Source organism: Crocuta crocuta, unplaced genomic scaffold, assembly GCF_008692635.1.
Source record: "Crocuta crocuta isolate KB4526 unplaced genomic scaffold, BGI_CrCroc_1.0 scaffold367, whole genome shotgun sequence".
NCBI lineage: Eukaryota > Metazoa > Chordata > Mammalia > Carnivora > Hyaenidae > Crocuta > Crocuta crocuta.
Window position 1 is genome coordinate 4626918 of NW_027527936.1, and position 23926 is coordinate 4650843.

The 23926-nt window shown below is 51.3% G+C and overlaps 1 protein-coding gene and 1 non-coding gene across 2 annotated transcripts; both read right to left on the reverse strand.

Annotated features, from left to right (window-relative positions):
- Positions 1-275: 275 nt before the first annotated feature.
- LOC144221681 (U5 spliceosomal RNA) lies at positions 276-388 on the reverse strand. The gene has a single exon (XR_013332141.1). It is a non-coding gene; the product is annotated as a U5 spliceosomal RNA (small nuclear RNA).
- A 2384-nt stretch (positions 389-2772) lies between these two features.
- On the reverse strand, positions 2773-17960 carry PTCH2 (patched 2). Its single transcript, XM_077752203.1, has 22 exons — positions 17889-17960; positions 17252-17444; positions 11123-11312; positions 10947-11016; positions 10665-10756; positions 9844-10039; positions 9129-9250; positions 8833-8980; positions 8622-8753; positions 8376-8531; positions 8199-8291; positions 7734-7859; positions 7513-7631; positions 7042-7390; positions 6592-6904; positions 6358-6500; positions 6092-6272; positions 5681-5961; positions 5433-5570; positions 4078-4220; positions 3894-3993; positions 2773-3480 (listed from the first exon to the last, which is right to left on the reverse strand). Exons 1-22 carry the CDS (start codon positions 17958-17960, stop codon positions 3214-3216), a joined length of 3624 nt encoding a protein of 1207 aa, XP_077608329.1. The 3' UTR covers positions 2773-3213.
- Between the last annotated feature and the right edge of the window lie 5966 nt (positions 17961-23926).

Below are 23926 nucleotides of genomic sequence, written 5' to 3' on the forward strand. Positions count from 1 at the left end.
TAGCAGGAGAAGCAGGGCTTAAAGTTCAGGATTCATTTAGCAGCTAGCCCCCACCTCTTCTCATTATACTTCTTCACGTTCTTTAACAGAGAGCACTTACCACTGAAACTTTAAGTTACTTACCCAGTTGTATTACTTATCCAAAAATTTTCAGGGCTTGTTTCCACTAACCACACACCACAAAAGTTTCAACCAATCATATTTCCAAGAAAAGGCAAGGTCCCACAGGCTATGAAGGCAATTTATTTGCTTTCTCTTTCTTTAACCACTAAGTGAGCCTCAAAATGAGGCCTCAAAAAATTGGGTAAACACTCATAATTGTTCCTCTCCACGGAAATCTTTAGTAAAAGGCGAAAGATTTATGCGATCTGAAGAGAAACCAGAGTATGCCCTCTTGCTTTACCTTGGAACTCTCTAGAGCAAGACAACACTTAGCACGCTTATGGTTGTTCAGTGTCTGCGGAGTTCGTGCTTCCTGATTGGAATTTAAGTAGACCATATATTTCTAACAGGAAGTATGCACTAAATAGCATAGATAATCTTGGTGGGGCTGGAACTCCAGCATCGAGAAATCGTCTTTTCGTGGTGCACCATGGGTATGCAAATCACAGGCGTCTCCGGGCTGGTGGGAGACACCAGCTGTGGAGGCAGGCTGGCGCCGGTGTGATCCCTCCCTAGGAGCTCTGCGGTCCTCACGGGAACCCGAACCCGTGCCCGGTTTCCCCCGAGAGGTAAGGGCGCTTCTCTCCGGTGCATGTGCCGAGCTCTTTACCAAGGGGCTGGAATTGTTGGTCCCAGTTACTGAAGTACTATTTTACCGGCGGGGACCCCTCTCCCCCATCCGGTGCCCCCCACCAGTGCTGGAGACAGAAGCAGAAGCGTGGAGCAAAGACACTCAGGGGCCATGGGACTTCGTAGGAGGCACATCACTACCCCTCCTGGAAGAGATGGCATCCAACTTATATTAAAGGATGGTTCCATCAAGGAAGAAAAGTGCTCTTGGCAGAGAGAATGGTGTCTGAAATTATGGAAGGCACACACTGAAAGTAATCCAACCTGTCTAGAGTGTGGTGAGTCTGAATGAGAGTGTGAGTCTGGCTAGGACTGTCTGGGAGAGAGCTGGGGTGATGGCAGAGGCCAGAGCGAGTTGAGCCTGGAAAGGGCTTAGATTTCTCTTGTCCATGATGGGGAGCCATGGAAGGGAATTGAAGTCAGAGGGCCCAGTAGTGTGAGGTGCCACACAGGGTGGGCTGCCCTGCAAGCCCTGGGACTTATCTCCGAGACTGGAGGTGATTCGTGCCCCTGGATTGAGCATTCTTGGGGTGGTCGAGCTCCGGTCGGCTGGAATCAGTTTAGCTGCTGCCACACCACCTTTCGACGTTTCAGGGTTATTCCCTAAGCAGAGCAAAAACCTTCATCACAGCTAATATCTATATACACTACAAAACTGGGGAGCACCTGTGAGATACCAGGTCATTGCTTACATAAATTATTTCATTGAAAATCCTGAGGGAAAAAAATAGCACCCTGCAAGATAGGCTCTAATCTTCCCATTTCACAGATGAAAACACTGAAGCACAGTGAATTTAACTAACTTTCCTGGGTCCCTCTGCTGCTAAGCAGCACAGTAGGCCGACACCTTTTGCACTAGATGCTCTCCTGCTCCACCCCGAAGCCCTCCATAGTGACGCAGACACTATTGGTTAGTTTGAAATTGAGCCTCCATCCCTTGCACCCCCTACTTTAGGTTCAAAGCCAACTACTCAGGGTCTTTTTAGGCGTTTTCGTGTTGATTCCACTGCTGTAGGTTTGTTTATGTATTTAATTCATTTATTTCCTATTTAGTCAGAACATGATTTTCTGGCCTTTAGCCTGGTGGGTGGGGTGTGAGAAGGCAGTGCCCTTAAGGTGGGGTTGTTCCTGGTAAGTGGGGGGATGGAAACTAGCGTGCATATATGTATCACTTGAGACTGAGCCCTGGAATAGTTGATGAAGGATAATAAAAGACCTCCCTCACCTCATAGGGTGAGGTGCTGTAATCTAGCCCAGAAGTGTGGCCAGAATCTTCTAGCCCTCTGTACAAGAACAGAACAGACAGCTTCACTACAGCACCTCACTGGCAGCTAGCACAGTCTCAGTTTCTGGACAGTTTCCGCACTAATCCACCAGGCTGCTGACTTGCAGAGGCCTCTTGCCTTGGAGGATGGTCTAGACATAAACTCCTAAAATGTCTCCCCAGACCTTGCTGTTCCCATCTCTGCTTCAGTTGGCCACTTTCTCTGCTTCCATTTTACCTTCTACCTGTTGCATGGCTCTGCCCCTCCCCCCAGCCCCCCCTCACCCATGCTGCTGAAACAGTGAGCTGGGCAGTGAGTCTGGAGAGGTGTGCAGGGCTGCATTATGATGGCTCTGAAAGCCACACAGCAGAGTTTCACCAAAAACATTTGTATCATTTTGTATACTAAACACTTACCCCAGGTCCTGTTACCAACTATATGAGCACAATATATTTGCTGAATATCATCTTCACTTGCCAGGTGAATAAACAGACCAACAAAATGTGACGAAGATTTAGAACCTAGGGCCTTTCCCTTTCAGGAGTAGAGTAGCCCAGGAACTTAGACCATTTTACCTCTAGTTGCAGACTTCCAAGTTTGTTTGAAAGAAGAGCACCAAGTCATTTGAGATGAGTTCATATAGAATATATTTCACTCTTTAAAAATAAAACTTTCAGCATAGCTAAAATCTATACAAACTACAAAAATAAACATCTTCATATAAATAATTTATGTGGTAGGAGGAGGGCAGAGATATAGGCAGCCTACTCAGGAGTTACCAAGCAGTGGGGGGAGGGGGGCGGTCAGGACCAGCCAAGGGTGCTAGAGGATCCCTCAGGCTTGATCTGCGAGGGGCCAGTAGCACAGGGGAGGGCGAGGAGAAAAGGGCTGTACTGCAGCCTGAGGTGCTGGCTTCTACCCCCACGCAGGAAGGCACAACACAGAACCAAGTGTGCCAGGCTGCGCTCCCGGCCCAGAGGGTGCTGGCTTTGTATGGGCGTCAGGGAGGTCCGTGGTGACTGAGGCAGGAGAAGGAACGCAGGCACACAGCAGCAGCAGGGCTCCCCGGGTGTCCGTCCTGCATTCGCTAACCCACCCACTGCTTCCCAGTGACTTCATGTGACCCAAGCAGGGTCTCCATGCTTCAGGCGCTCTTTCACCCAGTGGCTGGACATGGTCCCCTAGAATTGAGGTTGCTGGAGCTGCTGACAGCTTGTGTGGCACCAGGGGCCCAAGTGGGTTCATCAGAGGCTGGGTGGACGTAGGCACCAGGCAGCGGGGGTGGGTGGAGGGCCACTGTCATGGAGGTAGTCACTCTGGCAAAGCTCTGGGGCAGGCTGGGGGACAACCCCCACCTGAGTCCTCCTTCCCGTGGAGCTGGAGGACTGAGGACTTCTGGGCTTTCCTTGTATATCTGTACCACCTGGGAGAGACACCAGTCCCAGTGAGCCCACGGGTACCAGGATGTCAGTCCCCTCAGCAGCTCACTGGTGCATCACTGTGATTGTTGGGAAGTTGTGGCCCTTGTTGGCTTCCAGCAGGATATTAAGAGCTGACAAGGGACAAGATGTCAAGGCTTGGGACAAACTCTGCATGTTGTTCTGGATGCTAAATGCTGAGGTGGGTCCCATAAAGAAGCCAGGAAAGTTGAGGGGCAGGGACATGGTGTTTGGGCAAAGGGAGAGGCTGCCACCCTCGGATGACCTCCCGGAAAGAGTTCTTGTGAGTTGAGGTGTGTCTTTTGGCCAATGAGGAGATTTTTGTCATGGTTCCATCTCTTCCCTGGCCTGTCCCACCCCATCCACTGGGCTAGAAGCAGGGGGAGGGTATGGTCACCTCTGGTGGGGGGCCCAGGATGGACAGCAGCACAGGCAGCAGCATGAGCCCATGGAGGAGGCCCAGGAGTGTGAGCACTGTTAGCACCACGAAAAAGTACCTGTGTGGAGGGAAGTGGTCAGCCTAGGTAGCCCGTGTGGCCAGCACAGGCAGTCCCTACCTCTTTGCCCCAGGCCTCCCCTACCTTACGATGAAGTCAAAGTTGGAACCAGCAAGCATAAGCAGACCCAGCAATGTGGAGACGGCCCCATCGGTCACAGGAGCAAATGTGTGTTCTAGGGCACAGGCAGCCCGCAAGTTCCGGCTACCCTGGGTGGTCAGGAAGCCCTGGGGGAAAAAAAAGAGGCCCTGTAGGTGCTCCTTGGCCAGCGATGCCCCCAACTTCTCATCTGTCCTTAGGGCTCACAGGTCAGGTAAACTGAGCTCCTGGAAACTGTCCAGGAAGTATGCATGAGTCTATTTATTTATTTATTTTTGCATGAGTCTGTTTAGGTAACACTGTATAGATCTGTCTGGTGAGACACAGAGATGTCTAAAATAGTTGGCAAACAAAGCCTGTCACCTGTTTTTGTAAATAAAGTTTAGTTGAAACACAGTTACACCCACTCATTTACATATTTCTGTGGCTGCTTTAGTGCTACCCCTGCAGAACTGCTACAGAGATTCAGTGCCTTGCCATGCCCAAAATATTTCCTATCTCGCTTTTTACAGAAAGTTTTTTGATCCAGGGTCCAGAAGGATGGACACCAAATGGTTACAGTTACTTGTTTGGATGGAACTTCAGAGGATTCCTAATTCTTTTACTTCTCTGTGTGCTGACTTTTCCCTCCTTCAAGGTTCTTATATATTGTTCCTACAACTGGAATAATAACAGGGCTATTATGGTAGAAAAAGAAGGGAGCTGTTTGTGGGGTCTAACCATAGCTGGTCTGTGGCCCCCACCTCTGCTCCCATTCTTCCTCTGCCAGAGTTTTGGGAGAGGCTGGGCCTGCCTCACTTCTACCATCTGTATCTTGGAAGAATCCTTCCTTTGCCCACATTGCCATCCAGCTACCATCCCCCATTTCTCCAATCCCTTCACAGTAAAGCCATCCAGAAGAATTGTTGGTTCCTATTTTCTCACCTTCCATTCAGTCCCCATTTTGGCCAGGCCTTTGTCCCATCTTCTGCTGAAATGCCTGCTTATTTACTTGTTTACATGTTTATTGTTTGTCTCTACCCTCTACAATATAAGCTCCTTGAAGATAAATGCTGTCTGTATTGCTATTATATCCCTGACTCTTCTCGTAAGTCAGTTTGTGTATGTATGTATGTTTTCTATACACAGTATGGGGTTCGAACTCACATCCTCAAGATCAAGAGTCTCATGCTTTATGGACTGAGCCAGCCAGGCGCCCCTGTGTCCCCAGTTTTTTTTTGCACCCAAACAGGGCTTTGAAACCAATCTTTAAATAGTACCTAGCACATAGTAGGTGCTTGACAAATATTTGCTGAACACCTAATCAGCTGGCCCACCCATCCCCCAGTGCCTGTGCTCACCAGAGCCACATGGACTGTGAACTCGACACCAATGCCTACAGAGGCCACAAGGATCACCACGGGGATGGCACTCAGTTTGATGCCCAGGAAACCCATGATGCCAAAGAGCTCCACAGTCATCATCGCCAGGACCAGTACCTGGGGAAGGCAGGGCTCACCCAGGGCTCCTGGGAGAAGGGATGGTGGGCTGGGTGGGGCAGGGTTGGGGAGCCATGGGTCTCTCTTGCCCCATCCCTGCAAGGACTCACTATGAGGCCAGCCGTCCAGGGGTTGAGCAGCAGCAGGGCACAGACGAGGAAAGTGCATACCAGCAGGATGCAGATAGCCAGCAAGAAGTAGCGCCGCAGGCCCAGATACTGCTCCCAGAAGAGGAAGGGGGAACCACTGGGGTAGGCACGCACCCCGGCCCGGCCTGCCTCGGCGCACGCTTCCCGGGCTCCCTCAATGGCCTCCACGAAGTCTGCAGTCTTCTGGAGGCCATGCAGTAGGAAGGGGAACTGGGCAAATTCCAGGGGCTGGGCCGCCGGGACTGTGGAGGGTAGGGGGCAGCGGGGAGAGGGGGGGTGGCCAGTGAGCATGAGGAGGAGTGGGCAGGGCCTTAGGGTAGGGCCTGTCTGGGCCCAGGCTGAGGCTCTTGTTGGGCTACCCCCCAGACTCACTGCGAAGGTTCTCCCCCGTAGTGTCATACTTGTCATGCAGCCACTCGGGAGGTGGGGGGTAGAAGTTGGCCTGTGAGGCTGCCAGGCCCAGTGGGTCACTGCTTACCCACACGGTCAGCCCCACGTAGAAGAGCTCAGGTGGGATCAGCCCCTCCTTATCTACCAGCTTCCTCGTGGTCAACTGCAGGGCAGAGAGAGCTGAAGGCCTGGGCCCGTGGGACCTAGAGCCCCTCTGTGCTTCCTGACCCTTCCAGCCCCCTTCCAACCTGGCTGAAATCCAGAGGCTCTTGGGCATCCCCGGTCTGGATGAGCAGCTTGTAGGCCAGGGCCCCATCCTCAGAGCCATTGCGGCATGAGTGGCGGGTAATGCGCCCAGAAGCCCAGTCCTGGTCAAACGCAGCCTGGATTCCTAGGGGAGAACAAGATAGGGTATGGTCGGCCTGTGGCCCCGGGGGCTTCTGCCCGCAGCAGCCCTCCCTGCCAGTTGCCTTGCCTCTCACCCTGTAGCCAGTTGCGGTAATAGTGGAGCCAGGTGCGGGGCGCCTGGGTGGCAGGCGGGGGCAACACGGCCTTGAGAGAACTGAAGCGCTGGTGCAGATCAAAGAGGGCGCGTTGGGAGTGGGCGTAGTCAAAGCCACCCTGTGTCACCAGGGCCACCTCGTACAGGGAGAAGTACCTGAGCTGGGCGCTCAGGAAGGCATGCTCCTTGGTGCCTCGAGGCACCACATCTGTCAGGGCCAGCCCATCCTGCACCAAGGTTGCTCCGTAGAGGCTCAGGCCCAGAAGAGCCCCAAAGAGCACCAGCACCATGGCCTGTGGGAAATGGCAACTAAGCTGGGATGCGCCCCAGCCTTCAGGTGGTGGGGTGGACCCTCTACCCTTCTCGGGGCAAAGAGACACCTAAGCCTCTGCGCTGGCACACCCCAACTTCTCCAGGCCTAGAGTCTTACCTTGCTGTGTGACTGGAGCAGCAAGGGTGCAAAATGATAGCGGGCGAAATGAGCAAGATTCCAGCGGACACAGGGCAGGGAATTGCAGGTCGCCTTTTGCCTTGTCCCCTCCTCTTGGCCTAGAAGGTCCCGTGTGGACCCTCCTGGGCTGAAGAGCTCAGAGCCCAGTGGGTCAGAAGGTGGAGGCACCAAGTGGGCCCGGGGAGGCAGGATGGTGACGACATGCTGGCTGCTGGCCTCACAGTGGGCAAAGGCTTGAACAGTGGCAGTCAGGTGGGCAATGCCCACTGGTCCTGTCCTATCCCCTAGTTCCTGGGGCAGAATCTGAATCACGCGGGCAGAGCAGGGGCTGGAAGAGGCAGAGAGTGGGGGATGGCAAATCTGTGGAAATGTTGGTGAGGGGACAGGAGGTGATGGGGCCCAGAGGAGGTAAGGCCTGGTGGGGTGGGGGTGGGGATGCAGGGACGGTACCTAGAGAAGCAGCAGAGCACGTCAAGGCGCTGGCAGTGGCGCCGATGCAGGTCCAGGCTGAGGACCGCTGGGAAGACAAGCATCACGGCTGCAAAGTTGCAGCCAACCACTATGGCTGCCTGGGGGATGGACAAGAGGGACACAAAGGCTGGATGAAGCATGCCCCCCCCACCCCCGCTTCATGCTCACCCTGAGCCTGGGCCCTGTTCCTGAGGCCTCACCTGCAAGGAGAAGGCCCGCAGTGCAGGGATGGGAACTAGGGCAGCCATGAAGAAGGCAACCATGTGGTTGATGGATGTGAGTGCGACGCTGGTACCTGTGCGCCGCAGACACTCGCCTGTGCGCTCCTGCCAGGACAGGGGAGGAGCCATGGGTCTTCAAGATAGAGCGAAGGGGAAGCTTGGGAGCTTGGGATGGCAGAGGAGGGACAATAACCACACAGCAGCAAACAGGTACTGAGTACCGTACACGTGTCATGCACACTGTTCTAAGCACTCAGCTTGAGTTATCACCGATCCTCACAACAACCCTCATGGCACAAGCACTATTGTTATCCCTGTTTACAGATGAGGAAACAGAGGCGTAGACAGGTTAATGACCAGCCCTAAAGGTCACCTAAGCCAAGAGGCTTTTAACCCTACGCTAAATAGCTTCACATGAGCCCAGGCTAGAGAACGAGGCCTCACCTGGAGAGGGGTGCCAGGTGGAGCCTCTGTGAAGGCATGTGCCAGCAGGAATATGTCATCCACACCGATGCCCAGTGCCAAGAAGGGCAGCACCTGGAGGGGCAGAGGGGTGGGCAGCTGGAGGAACTGCTGCGCCTGGACTATGTTCCCCAAGCGTGCCCTGTAGTTCTGGTGTACCTGGGTAGTGGCAGCGTTGAAGGCGATGCCAAGCAGGGCGCAGAGCCCAAGGCCCGCGGCCACTGCCAGGGCTACTAGCAGCACCCCCGCAAGGCCCACAGCACCCTGGGACTGCGCACAGTCCCAGCGCAGCATCGTCACACAGGCATAGGCTAGCTGTGGGGAAAGAGGGCACCGTCTTGGGCAGCGGCTCCCTGGCTGAGCACTGGGTGGAGGCTGGGGTAAGGTGCGGGGAGCAGGACCCACCATGAGCAGATAGCCTCCCACCACACGGGCAGCACTGACTTCAGAGAAAGCGTGCAGGATGTCATCCAGGGTGGTGGAGGAGAAGGCGTGGATCTGCTGGGACGAATTCTGAGGCAGGGCCTCCTGGGCCAGCTGCAGAGACAGGGTGGAGCTGAGGGGTGGGAGGAGGGAGCGGCCTCAGGGCACGGCCTTTGCCCTTCTGCACACTGACCTGCACAAAGCGCCGCTGCCAGGCCCGCAGCACTGTGCCTGCCTGCTCCTCGCTCCAGCCGATGTCATGTGTCTGGTAGTCGCCTCGGAAGTGCTCATACAGCTGGCGGGGACTCATCAGCAGGAAGGTGCTCTGCAGGGCCTCTGCCCTGGTGAGGGGTAGAGGGGAGTTGGGGGAGCAGAGCTGGACTGAACACCCAGCAGGGGCTGTATAGGGGATTTTGCTGGAGCTGCCTAGAATCAGAGTGTGGATTCCCATGCCTGGGGCCCCTTTACCAGCCCCCAGGGAGGCCCTACCTTAGCAGGTGTCTTTGGGAGTCTCTGGCCATGCCTCCCAGCAGCAGTTCCTCCTGCCAGTGCATGAACTTGTGGGAGAAGCCGTGACAGCCACCACTCAACTCCTGAGCCACATTGGGAGCCTGGAGGGAGACAAGAGGGAAGTTTATTACTCAAGGCCCTGGCTGTGGGTAACCGTGGGTCCCTGGGCTGGTACCACCAAGAAGCATGCCTGCCATGGGGTCCGTAACCTGGAGTGTAGATAAGTATTCTGAGCCTCTTATCTACTCTGAAAGTGAACAGCTATTGTCCTGCAGGAAGGAGGCCACAAGAGGGAGCAGAGGCCTGGAAATAGGCTTCTGGGAAGAGCTAGAATAACTTTGGTGGGTTTTGGAAAAAAGGTTTACACTCACAGGCCCACAGAAATACTCAGGAAACTAGGTATGATACTTGTGCTTAGCTAATTTGTCCTCAGTTTCTCTGTACAAATCTATTTTGATGAAGTCCAGGTTTCCTGGGCTTAGAAAAGGACAAAGGGATTCATATACCACTTGAGGGTTCCTTAGGAGAATTCACCGGGAAGGGTATCTAGGTATCTAGCACAGTGAGGGCAGGGCAACAATGTCCAGGAAACGGGAGACAGAGCACAGAGCACAATCTGTTCTCTCTCAGAACATAAGAGGAAGGGAAAGGGAAGGAAAATAGCCTTTCCCTGACAAACCTGGCTGGAACTCACCTGCTTGCTGTGATGGTTAGGGGCAGTAGGTGGGCAGTGGAGGTCATCCGGGTGCAGACAGGGCCGCCCCACATAGGCCTGGCCCACCTGTGCCTTGTCTAGCAGCTCCCTGAAGCCCTCAAGGGAGGCAAAAGGGCCCAGCTCCTTGAGCAGCTGCTCTGGATCCAGGTTGGTCCACTGGATGTCAGGACGGCCACTGAGGGAAGAGCTCGTGGTTGGTTGAGGATAAAGGATCAATTCCCTCCCTCCAAAATGCTGCTAGGGGAACCCCTGCTGTACCCTACCCTCCTCCTAGCTGCTCATTTGTCCCTCCATATGAAGGGTGCGCAAGGCTGAGCCTCCCAGAGCTCCCAGGCTACATGAGCCTACCAGGTTGCTGCAGTGAGATGGAGGACAGATAGTACTTAATACATGAACAAGACCGAGAAAAAGCCCCACTGAGTCCCTTCCCAAGCATCTATCTTTGGTTCTAATACATAACATATGGACACCTGCCTGTAACAGGTTTTGTTTTTGTCTGGCAACAGCTTAGCTGGTACTTAGTTAACTCTCCCGGGCAAAGTCTCTTTCTGGGGATCTTTTTTTTCCTCCTTTGTTCAGATCTTTGTTCTGTTTTGTCTAAATAAGACCAGTCTGCCTTTCCTTCTGAGGAGAGGAGAAAGGGGATGTGGAGAGAGCCCTGGGGCAGTCTGGCCCTGGCCTGACAGGTAGTTTAGGCCCTTAGTAAGGTTTTGATCATCATCTTTATTCCCACCCTCTCTTCTGCTGGGAACGTCCCGGCCTAGGAAGCAGGGCCTGGGAGCAGCTGTGGTGGCACTCACGGCAAGTAGGCAGAGCCCCCTTGGAGTTTGGCTCCCTCCCAGAAGCAGTCGAGGGGGGTGAGGATCACGCACGGAAACAGCTTCTCAATCATCTGCCAGGGACATCCCGGGCCACATCAGTCCTGTCCCTAGGCTCCTTTCTCCATGATCTCTGTAGAATGCCCTCTGCAACCCCCTCCCCTCCCCTCCTGACTTTTAGCCTCCCCATCTCCGAGAACCCTCCCCTGCTGCAGAAAAGGTTCCACCTTGACCCCATCTCAAAGAATAGCTCAGGGTACTCACCCGCTCAATCATTCCATTTTCAATTAGGGGAATTCCTGACTTGTAGCAGATTTTGTTCAAATCCCAGGACCTGGAATAGCCAGGGCACAAGAGGTCAGCAGAAGAGGGAGATTCCCATGCCAGCCTTGCCACAGCGTGCCTCACTCCCAGCTGCTCAGGGACTCAGCCAGACTCACTTTCCATAGAGTGATACTTGCACTTTACTGGCGGCGAGGGCTGCCTGGAGGTGGAGGCCCAGTGCCTCAGGCGTGAGGATGTTCTCCCCCTCCTGGTGTGGGGTCTGTATCAACATCTGGGAAGTGTATGCAGCCTCCTCCCCCAGCTTCTCCTTGGTGTAATGCAACTCCTGGCTCACCCGGCTGCCCACTGCCAGACAGAGAGAGAAAGCTGGGGGAAAAGAGCCTTAGTGGATTGGAGCTCTGGGAAATGTGGGACCCTAGCCTGCTGAGGCCTCCCAGGACAAATGGGAGAAGTGCTCTGAAAGGAGCCCCTACTTTTCCCATGATGGCCATGCTGACTCCGCAGGCTCCTGGCCCTCTGGTTGGAACGTGGAGCTTTGCAGGAAGTGAGAGACCTCGGCTGTATGGCTTTATATTCTTGTGTGTCTAAGTTTTAAGTATGAATCAGGTTGGCTAGGTTTGGAGCAAAAAACTTCAGAACCGGAGGTCGGTATGAGTTGGGTTGGGGCTGGGGTTTTGGTGGTATCCTGGTAAAGGAGCCCTCACTCAGTCCCTCTCTGCTCTGGTGAGGAAGACAAGGAGGGACAAAAGTGACCAATAGAGAGGCTGCCATTGGGAGGGCCTTCTAAAGGGAGAGGTCTAGCTCTAGGGCTGGTTCTTAGTTCAGGTTGTCCCGGGCAATGCTTTATAGCCATACGTCTTTTTGCAAATTGTTCTGCCAAGAGGGTGGGATGGGAGTGCCTGGTAATAATGAGCCCTGTGGGAGCACAGGTGAGAGAGAGAGGATCAGATAGTCTTTCAGTGTGATGCTGTTAACATACTGCTGCCACTCGTGCAAGAAGTACCTGGAATCAGCTTATGTACCCCGGCAGAGGTGACAGCAAAGTGGACCAAGGGGAAGAAAAGGTTCCAGCTCCCTTTCACCGGTCTCACTGTCCAGGCAACAGGGAGGCCCAGCACCAGGCCTGCCTCGGTCTCCTTGATCTCGGCACCCCTCAAGTCCAGCATTGTACTGGCCACAGAGTCATGCTTTGTAACTGGGGCCTGGCAGGGGAGGGGTGCTGCGAGGAGATATGGCGTGCCTGTGGTTTGGAGGAGGGTGAGGGCAAGTGTCAAACCACCCCTGAGGCTTTATGGACTTGGTCTGGGCTTAGGCCCAGTTCTGCTTCCACCTGTCCGGGGCCTGTTTCTGTTTATCACTGCCTCCCCGGGGCCCACATGTATATCTTCTTTGAGACTCCGGCCCCACCTGTGATTATCATGCCCCCCAATCTCTTTCTCTCTCTTTTTTCTGTTATTTTAGAGAGAGCAAGAGAACGAGAGAGCCCATGTACTCGCATGTGTGGACTGGGGCAGGGTGGGAGGCGGGGTGCAGAGGGAGAGAAAGAGTCCTAAGCAGGCTCTGCCCTGTCAGCAAACCCATATAATCTCCTTACTCATGATAACCCCCCAACACAGATTTGCTCATCTGCTCACATTTCTCTACTCAAATCACATTCCTGGCCCTCTCTCATGAATAGTCTCCCACAGCCATGCTGCCTGCTTCCCCATATTTTGCTTCCTTTTCTGACTCTCCTCCTTCCCCAGGCCTGTACTGTACTGCAGTGTTTATTTCACCAGGCTTAGGCCAGAGCTGCTACAAGGAGGGACAGGAGGGGACAGAAATAAGTTCTTCATAGTAAGTGAATTTGCTGAGGGGAGGGAGGCACAGGCGAAGGAAGGAACTCAGAGAGCTATCAGGAAAGCAAGAGAGGGGTGCCTGGGTTGCTCAGTCAGTCCAACTTTGGTTTCGTCTCCAGGTCATGATCTCATGGTTTGTGAGTTTGAGCTCTCTGTCAGGCTCTGTGCTGACGGTGTGGAGCCTGCTTGGGATTCTCTTTCTCTCCCTCTCTCTCTGCCCCTCCCCTGCTTGCTTGCTCTCTCTCAAAGTAAATAAATAAACTGAAAAAAAAAAAAAAAAAGAAAGCAAGCAAGGAAGAGAAACACTGGCAATGTAAAGCGCAACATCAAAGAAAATAAGGAATTCTCAGAAAATTGAGGAAAAGAAAAAGGTAAACTGCTGACAACGATGATGATGATAGACATGAAAACAGATGAACTGGGATGTATTGTGCAGGCACGAAGAGACAGCAGGTAGAAGGAAGAGCCTGGAAGCTCTGTACAGACCTGGCTTTGAGCCTTGGCTCTGACTCCTAGTCTGCACTTGGGGCAAATTACTTAGTCTCTCTGACCCCCAATTTCCTCATCTGTCAAATGGGGAAAATGCCTACTTTGGTAGAATTAGAACCAATGCAGGCAAAGTACTTAGGAAACCGCCCAGCACCTAGTAGGTACAGATAAGGAATTGTTAGTTGCTGGGAAAGAGATTGTGGGACAGAAAAACAAGAAAGAACTGGAGTAAAAAAGATTGAGTGGGGAAGGAGGAATGGGGAAGTAGATATTAACAGTCTGTTAAATGTTTTTGTGCATTTACATAAGGGAGAATATAACTGGTTGGCCAGCATGGAAAAAAAACCCACCTTATATGTAATACTATTAAGTGTGAATTAAAATGGCAATAAATTACTGTCTATAAAATTAGAAAAAAATAAAAAGATTGATAGCACTCATCGCTGGTTTACAGGAGTGGACTCTTATCTACCACCAGAGGGTAATTTGGTATGATATTTGGGGGAAAGCAATATTGTAATATGTATCAGACCCTGAGAAATGTTCATAATCCTGAGTCCAGAAATTCTCCATGCAAGGGCCTGTAAGCTATTGCAGCAACATAGGCTTTCTTTGAGTTAACTGGGAGCCATGGTAGCTTTTGAGCAGAGAAGTGAGATGACCTGACTTTTTTTTTTTTTTTTAATCACCTAACAGTATGTTCTGGAGCTGAACTGTGAATGAATAGGAATTGGCCAGGGGAAGAAGGTCAGGAAAAGGCATTCTGGGCCAAGTTACGTGTAGGGAACTGTCAAAGATTCAGCATTGCTGAATGAGGGAGAGACAATGCTATAGAAGAAATCAAGAGTTGCGGAGGGTCTAGAATGTGTGATAAGGAACTCGATTCTGGAATCTCCCCAGAACCTAATAGAAAGTGGTAGAAGGGCTCTAAGCAGGGGATGGACTTGGCCAGATTTAGATACACCACAGGAGGGCAGTGTGGAGGCAGAGTTGAAGGTGAGGCTTGCAGAAGATTGGTGACTTCTCTAACAGACTGATTTTGTTGGCCATCCTCTGAAAGGCCCAATGATTCAGGGCAGCTGGATCCCTCCCCAGCCTCGGGGTGGAATTTGATTAGTTAATCACAGTAATTCCATTGCCTTGGCCAAGTGAAGGGTTTAGGCATATGATGCTACACAGTTCTTGCCAAAGTGACCAAATGGGAAGTCAGCTGGGGGGCTTCTAGTAAAATTTCCCCACTTCCAAAATTTTCCCCACACAGGATGGGATGACGTCCCTTTTCTGCCACTGCAATAGCCATTTGGGTCAAGGAGGTGGTAAGCCTGAGGACAAGAGCCCAACATGCTGAAGAAGGCAGAGGAGAAAGATAGGAAGAATCTGTGTCCTTACTGATGCCTTAGGTTGCTGAATTAACCATCCTGGAACTTCTCTACTGTGTACGACCAGATTTCTTGTAACAGGGATAATAAATCAGTCTTCTTCCTTCCTTTCTCCGACCCTCCTTTCCTTTTTTTCTCTTTCATGTGGATACAAGCATATCAAATGATACAATCAGGAGTGTACTACTAGAGACTGAGAAAAGCCTCATCTAGAGCAAAGGCACATGGGTGGAATGGAGGAGTCTTTTATGAGAAAGGTTAAGAAAGAAGAATTTTGCTGATTTACTAACCAGTTAGGTAAGCAAGAAGAACTGAGGCTGACTCCCAAGGTGTCAGCCTTGGGTCTTTGAGTGGATAGTGGTTCCACCAATTGATATGTTGCACCCTGCCTTCTAGATAGAATGGCTACATATTCCTTGTTTTCAGGGACAGCTCCAATTTCAAACCATCTCTCTCATTGTCCTGTAAGTACTGGTTGGGCTATGTGTTGTGTCTTTTTATTTTAGAGATCAATCTATCTCTGGGCCTTTTAGCTTTAAAACTGATCAGGGGCGCCTGGGTGGCTTAGTCGGTTAAGCGTCCGACTTTCGCTTAGGTCATGATCTCACGGTTCATGGGTTCGAGCCCCGCGTCGGGCTCTGTGCTGACTGCCAGCTCAGAGCCTGGAGACTGTTTCAGTCTGTGACTCCCTCTCTCTCTGACCCTCCCCTGCTCACACTGTCTCTCTCTCTCTCTCCTAGAAATAAATAAAAATATAAAAAAAAAAAATTGATCAGTAAGGACAAGTCTCTCACTATGGCAGAGCTGTAAGGGACCCTGAACTCTGGTCCAGAACTCTGATGGCCAGTGTTCTGCCTTTTTCTTTGCTTCTTGTATTAGCAAAACAGGAAAGGAATAGAGAAATACTCTTCATTCCTCACCTTGATCAGCTCCTCATTGCCTAGGGCATTGCCGGGATAAGCCTCAACTATACATGTACAGAGAAAAGATCAGGTCAGGATCATTGCTTTGACCTCACCCCCAGCTCTAGATGATACAGGACACAGCAGGATACTGAAATAAAGGAAAAAGCTCTAGGAATTGGCTACCACCCTGTTATATCTCCCCTCCACAAACAGCAGACAAAATCTGGTGGGATCTAGCCTGTCCTGTGCTGGAGTAATAGGAGAGAGGATAAGGAACATGGAGGTTGAAGCAGTATTTAGATGGGAAAGATCTGGGAAATGGAGAAGGAGGAAGAGGGGGGAGACAGCTTTTATTGTAGCAGGAAATCCAACAGTCATTTGGGACCACCCAGGCAGCAGTGGTGTGGGTGGGGGTATGTGTATGTGTGTGAATGCACATGTGCGTCCTGGGGCTGGGGGCAGGCAGGCAGGCACAGAGAAACATCTGCTCTGGACCCCAGGGCTGGCCTGGAGTGTATATGTATGTGTGAGCCTGCAGAGGGCTGGGGCAGGGTGGGGATGGGGTGTGGGATCCCAACAGGCAGGCAGGCAGGCAGGCTCCAAGAAACATCTGCTCTGCATCCTAGGGCTTGCCAGAGTTTGAAACAACTCAAGGGTGTGAGACTCTAACCTGGCCCTGCCTTTGGGTGTGGGCCAGGGCTGGGAGAGGTTTGGGGGAGCCCACAAATGCAAATTTCCCGGAGAAGAGTTTGACTCTACTGAAGGGCTAACATATGAAACCAGGCCTCAGGAACGGAGAGTTATGCCAAAATTATTAATACAAAACCATCTTTATCTAATGCTTCCATTATGAAGTGAGGATTTGGGGGCGCCTGGGTGGCTCAGTTGGTTAAGCACCCGACTCCAGCTCAGGTCACGATCTCCCAGTTCGTGGGTTCGAGCCCCGCGTCAGGCTCTGTGCTGGCAGCTCAGAGCCTGGAGCCTGCTTTGGATTCTGTGTCTCCCTCTCTCTCTGCCCCTCCCCTACTCATGCTCTCTTCTCTCTGTCTCAATAATAAATAATTAAAAAAAAAAAAGGAAGTGAGGATTTGGTTACATCTGACTTCACTGTTGCTTCAAAGTGCAGACCCTGTGGCGCTTTTCCCCACTAACTGCAGGGGGCCAAGATGCATGGGACCTCTCCGTGGAGGCTTGCCAGATGATTTATTCAGTTTCCGCAGCCCAGTTCTAATTTTCCAGATTCTCCTGGTCAGGTGTGATCTCTCCTTGCCTTCTCTTACTCAACGTAATCATATTCTGCCCTATCGTATATTGTATCCCAGCACGTATTTTACTTTCCTTGCTACTGAAAGATGGGCCTTATTTTGGTTGCCTTTACAAACCCTGCCATGCCGTAAAAAATACACATAAAAAGTTGGCAATAATTGCTAAATAAACACACGCATACTCACAGATAACTATTCTATATACCTGTTCACAGGACTCTACCATCTGCAGGTGTCCATTTACAGGTGTGGGATGGAGCACTGCTCCCAGATGCCCAGGCTTTGGCAGTCAGGTACCCCCTCCAGATCCAGAGCCAAGCCCACTAGGACGCAGTAGCCAGCTCCTCACCCTCTTCTTGTCTTGGGCTCACCACATACAATCAGCTATGACTAGTGTCCACAACTCACCTTCCACCCAGAGCTGTTCTAGGTCTGTCTCAATGATGGCCACACGGAGACCCAGTGCCAGGGCTCCAAAGGCCAGCAGGCCCAGGAAGAGCACTTTGCCACAGTGTCTCTGGATCCCGCAGCCCAGAGAGAAGAGCAGGCCCTGGAAGTAAGCACGAAGCCAGAGTGGAGCCTTTAGGCTCCCAGCTAGGATCTGGGATGGAAAGAGAAGGGTCAGCCAGGCATTACTGCAACAATGCATGAAATCCTTCCCTCTTCTCCTTTTGTATACCCTCTGCCCAAGCCCTAGCTTCTTGGTTTCTGGATACAGGACAGGTAGGACCTACACAGACACAAGCCCAAACTTGGAAAAGATTTAACTCTATTCCCTGCCACCCACCCAGTACATACCCAAGGCCCAGACTCGTTTTCTCAGAGTAGAATACATACACATACATCTGTTCTCAGGTGGACAGAGGTGAAACCCAGACACACTCTCACCGGCCAGATGTTGAGGAGACACAGAAACACACACACACCCTTAAGGGGTGGGCAGTAACACCCTGCACTTGAGAGATACCACATTTTGCTGAGTGACAGACCTGGGGTCTCTAGACCTGGTCCCAATCTTTCTAACTCCAGTTTCCCCTCCACTCACCTGAGGTGATGCGGCTCGAGCTGGGGGTGTATAGACAGGGGGCAGCTCCTGGAGTGGCGGCGGCCCAGCCATGCTGGCGGGGATAGGGGGCGTGGGCGCCCCCAACTCGCGTTATCTGGGATTCTCCATAGGCTGGCCTGGTACCCCTGTCCTGCGGGGCCCGGCGTCGGGACTCAGTGGGGCCGCTTAGGCGCGGCGTGGGTGAGGGGTGGGATGCTGGTGAGCAGCCGCGGCTGCGAGGGGGATGAGCGCAGGGCGGCGTGGGTGCCGGAGTAAGTCCCGCGCGCAGGCAGAGCTACCCGCCCGCGACAACCCGCTAGGCTAGAGGTGGAGAACGCAGTGAAGAGGAGGCGTCCTTAGCCCCAGAAAAAGGGAGCGAGCCGGGACGACGCCCTCCCATTGGCTGAGGGGTCCGCAAATTGCTCGGAGCCGCGCGGCCGGATCCGCTGCTAGGCAACGGCGCCGCGGGTGGGGGCGGGGCAGGAGACCACCCAGGCAGGGCCACCCCACGCCTTGCTTCCCTGGCCGCCCGCGGGGCCCTCGGGGAGGAGCAGGGAGGGAGATCCCGAGGAGGCACGGCGCTGGCCAAGTATGAGCTAGGAGACGCCAATGCTGAGACATGGTATCGCTGACCGACCCAGCCAAGACCTTCTTTTAGCTCTTTTCTGCCTCCACACTTGCCCCTTTCAATCCCGTCTCCACTGAAGCCAGAGTTATCTCTAAAATTCAAATCTGATGATAGCTCCAAAACACAAAGCCCATTTGGAGAGTGGAGCCCTGCATGATCTAACTGAAGTCTCTCTCATAGTTCCTTCACACCCACCCAATGTTCCTTCCAGCCCTACAGAGTTAGTTACATGTAATTTCCTAAAGACATCGTGCTATTCCGGGCATTTCTGCCTTTGTACATGTTGTGGCCCTGTTGTCTTGGCAGACAACTTTCAAAACTGAACATAAATCAGTCACCCCTCTTTGGTGGAGCCTTCCTTGATTCACGCTTCCTGACATAGTTGCTTCTTTCATTGTGCTCTTTATAACTAGACAATAAGTAGGTGCTCAGTTGTTGAGTGAGTCACGGAGAGTTGCAGAAACCAGGGTGGAAAGGACTGGAAACAGAATAGTTCCTTTAGGGGTGCCTGGGTGGCTCAGTTGGATAGGAGTCCGACTACCGCTTAGGTCATGATCTCGCGGTTTATGGGTTTGAGGCAGCTGGGAGCCTGGATCCTGCTTCAGATTCTGTGCCTTCCTCTATTTCTGCCCCTACTCCACTCATGCTCTCTCTCTCTCTTTCTTTCTCTCTCTCTCTCTCAAAATAAACATTAAAAAAATTAATAGTTTCTTTATTAAACTTTCGTACTGTTTCTGCCAGGTTTCTGCATGATTAACCCTGAGTGGCAGAGGAGGGTAACAGTATTCCAACATGTACGGTTTGGGAAAGAGAAAAATAATCTCCAATAAACTCATTACTCTAACATAACTACTACTATCTCTGGCCAATTTCTTGGTCAATTATTCCAGACTTGTTTATCATTACATCATTAACATTTCATGTTACTACATCGACTTTGTATCAATTATTTGGAGAATGTCCTTAGGACAGATTCCCAGAAGTGAGGGTGTTGGGTCAAAAATATGAACATTTTTATGGCTCTTGCTACACATTGCCAAAATGCTTTTTGAAAACGTGTCAATTAACATTATTTCCAGAGCCTCAGTCCTGGTGAAAGGGAAACTTTAGGCTGAGGGGATGAACCACCTGACAGGTTTGCCACATCTATTGGCCCATTCATCCAGCAAAATGCCAGTGGAGGAATTAATATATGCATGATGCTGTTGGCCAAGTAGTAACCACACATTAAAAGCAGCGTATGTGCACAGCACTTTCTTCTTCCCTGTTATCTTCTTGTGGATAAAGAAACTATATGGGAAGATGGTGGAATTGGAGGATCCAAGAAAATGTATCCTCAGCAATTCTCTGGATACAGAAATAGCCTCTAAACTAGGCTATATGGCCCCCTGGATTGCTCTTGGGGCTACAGCTGAGTATGGCTGGGTACTCAAGCAGAAAGGCTTCGCTGTAAGTAACTCTTGAGACTTCCTTCTTTCTTACAAGACTCTGCAAGACATAAAGTCCATGGAGAAAGATTTGTAATTGCCCAGGCCTTAGGACTCTGCTTCTACCGCAGGCCCACCATTGCTAACAACTGTGGTGAAGTCCAGCATGTCTGTGGATGCTTCAAGGGCAAGGCTTGCCTGCTGGGAAAATTTCTTGCCCAACTCCAAAGACCAATGTGGGAGAAACCAGTCTGCAGTTCCAACCATTCCAACCCAGAGCCTAGTGCCCCCTGGCTGCTCCAAGCTCCAAGATGACCTTTCTTTTCCCCAACAAAGTGATTTTCTGAGTGCAGTTGAGCTCAACCAGGGCAAGCTAAAGCCACAGACCCCAGGGAACAAGAAGGGAAGTAGAAACTCCTCTTTTTTTCCTCTATAAGCAGCCTGCTTCACTTTGGAACAGCCTGGTTCAGTGTCACTTACACTGGGCCTGGAAGTGTTCTTTGGATTCAAGCCAGATTCTCCAAAGAATAACAAAAGAGAAAAGTCATCTACTTACACTCATTATCAAGGAGTAAATATCCTTTAAGGTCTATTATGAGTCCACCCCTTTGCTAAGCTCTTGGGTTGCAGGTTACCTGCTTTTTAGAAGTTCATAGTCTAAGGAGGAGCACAGAGACCACAGGAAAAACCACTGTGAGCTGGAATACTCAGGGAGATTTAAGGTAGAGGGAATGGATGGGAGAGGTGGGAAGATGACCAAATAGAAAAGGAGAAAACATGGATCGAAGTCTGGATCTATCATTTATTGTTTATGAGATCTTGGGCAAGTCACATAATCTCTGACATTGACATAAAGATTAAATAATATATTTAAAAAAGGATTAAATAATATATGTGGCTGACAAGCAGTGTGGGGTCCATGTGGGAGGAACCAGGTCAGACCTTCTTTCCTTGGCATTCCCCCAGGCTTCTCACTCATGCTTTGGGCTGGCGTCTGTTATCTGGGCTGGGCAGGGTCAGTGACCCTGAGATGTAGAGGAGGGAAGCAGGGATCCTTGGCTACTCCCCACTGCCATCCACTATGTTTAGTGGCCAAGCCTGGGAATGTATACCCCTTCCCTGTAGGCAGGTTTAGGCCAATAGAACCTGTCAAGTCTCTAGTGTCAGAGGCAGCAACCAGAGATCAGAGAATGGCCTTTTACCTTGAAGATGGAGTAAGAAGAGAGGCTGAAAGTCAAAGCAGAATCTCCCCATTTATCTATGGCAGAAAAGCCCCTGATGCAATCCTTCTGGGGGTAGCAGATGGCTCAGGTCGAGGACGAGTCATTCTGGCTTCAAGTAGAATGTGTTCTCTTGCTCAGCCTCTTTCCTTCCCTGTGAGCTCCATTAGAACTAAGCTTTCTAGACCTTGTGTCTGGGTGGTCCTTCCCACATCCACTCCCCCTTCCTCAGATATTTAACTATTTAGAAAGCAGCATACAAAGGCCTGGCTTATGTACCTCTTTAGGGGTAGGGACAGCTGTGGATAAAGAAAGTATGTTCTCTACAATTCTTTGGAAATAGAAACAGCTTATAAACTAGACCGTGTGGGCCCCCAGATTGCTCTTGGCGCTCTGGCTAAAGACAATCCTCCTGCCCCCACCCTCACCTCCATGAACGGGCATGGGATAGGGAGAGTAATGTGGTGAAGGACTGGGAAGAAGTTCAGCCTCTGGCCTTGGGAAAAAGGTTGGAGGGCAGTCTTGGCAGTCAGTCCCCTTACAGGCTCAGGAACTCTTGCCAGCAGGTGGGGGTGAAAGTGTTACTGGGGAGGGATTCCTGGAGTAGTAGTAGACATCAGATTTTGTCTGCCCTGGCAAGCTCCCAGAACCCTTGTTGCTCAACACTTCCCCAGAGTCCTCCTTGATTGGCACCGGAAGCCTCCTTCCTTCTCTCTTCCACTTTCCTCCTGGAGCACCATGGGGAGAGGCAGAACAGGCAACTCTTTTACCTGCCTGGCTCTTCTGGCTTCTGTCTCATGGAGAGGTGGCTGGCAGTGGAAATTCAGTTGCTCACTATATTTTAGATATATACAAACTCTCTGTAGCTGCTGCTGCCAAAAGGAAACAAAAATGGTCCCTGCCTTCTGGCAGACAAACAGAGCAAAGGGAAGAGAAATCAAAGCATCTTGGGTACCCAGCCAATCCTGGAGTTGTTGGAGACAATAGCAGCACTGTCCTGGGCTGGGGCTGTCCCCAGCTGGGACTTAAACTGAGCAAGGCCTTCCCCTGGGAAATCTTACCTTGTCCTGTTTTCTCCAGCTTCCCTTTCCAAGTCCTGCCCATGAGCTTGTGCAAGGGAAGGCAGAGGTCTTCCCTCTACCTTACTGTCAGGGCTCAGTGGGGAAGATCAAGAGGGGTTTGGGAATGCTTTGGGACAGTTTAATCAATCCCTTCTCTTCCCTTCCTTCCAAACCTATCTAGCTTTATCCCCTTTTTGTTCACAAGGAGCAGTCTTTTGGCCTCTTGGGCCACCCAGATCCCAAGGGTCAGAAAGCTCAGAGAGGGGAGATAACTTGATAACACAAAGAGCTTTTAAAAGTTATCCACTCACTTTCCCATTTGGTAGATGTGAAAACACAGGGACAGAGAGACAGGATTTGGCAAAGCCAAACATTCCAGTGGGCAGGTCTTCGTCCATCCAGCATCATCTGAGCTCTACAAATTTCATCTCCAAAGGAGACCACCGTGGGCACTGCCATAGCTCTTTACTGCCACCTCCCCCACAGTCCTATCCATCTCAACCACTTCTGCTGGGCCATTTTGGCTCCTGTCTGATTAGGGCAAATTTTCAGGAAGCGTATCTTGGCCAGTGGTAGGAATGTAGAGCTCTAGAGCTCCCAAGAAGGCTGATGGAGGTGGAGACCCTCCAGGGTAGAAATGCTCATCTCATCTCTCACAAGTTCAATGAGAACAGCACTAAGATTCAGGCAAGATTACTCAAATGAACTTTAGAGACTTCAGATTTTTGAAGCGATGTAGAAACCAGTATTTCAAATCATTCTTTATAATTACTGCCACCCACAGTGAGCACATCAAGGGAAACCTTTACTTTGATAATTCTAGGAGGTGAAATCCACCCCAGGAACCACTTTTATCTTCCACCAAACACCTGCAGGTTGTAAAAGTAGTGCAGGGGAAGGCAAGAGCAGAGTATATGTGTATTTGGGAATGGGGGTGGTGAGGGGAAGGTGGATAGGGTTCCAGAAGGGCTGTGAGTATGGAAATCTCACTTCTTAATTATCTGAAGCAGGAGAGTCAGTATAATTAGGATACCAAGGAGTGCAGTTAGAGAAGAGTGAGGAAGAATTTCAAATCATGATATAGGTTCCTGGCTCTTATTTTCCAGGTTGGACAGACATTAGACTCCTCACTGAGGGGAGGTGAGAAGGAGTCTGTCTGGCTTCACAGACCATGGCTTTCTTTTACTGCTCTTGCCTCCACTGAAACCAGTGGAGTTAGGTTTGTTGGTTAGATCTGCGCTGCCTCCTGCTCATTTTAAGTCTCCAAAAGATAACAGTTGACCTGGAGAAACTGCATAGAGACTGGGATGTGGGGAATGAATGGCAGGTGAGGCTGGGGTGGGGTGGTGGCAGGGGCTGGGAATCTGTGTGGCAGGTATGGGAACATAGCAGTAAGTCCTGGCCTGAGGACTGGAGGCCATGCTGCCCAAATTGGAAACTGTAGAAGCTTGATGTACGAAGGTGGCACTGCCAGCAGCTAGGCCTATGGGTCTAGAAAGCCTGATTAGGGTCAGGAACTGAAGTACTCCCAGGTCCTTTCCATAAGAAGATGCTTGTATGGACCAGGCTGGGCCAGCCAGTCAGAAAGCAGTACTCCTAGGAGCTTTACCCCTGATAACTGCAGTACACAAGAGCCATGCCATTGTGTCTTATCCGTTCCACACACTGGCACTAGATGTTTTTTATACCATGTGACTCAGGA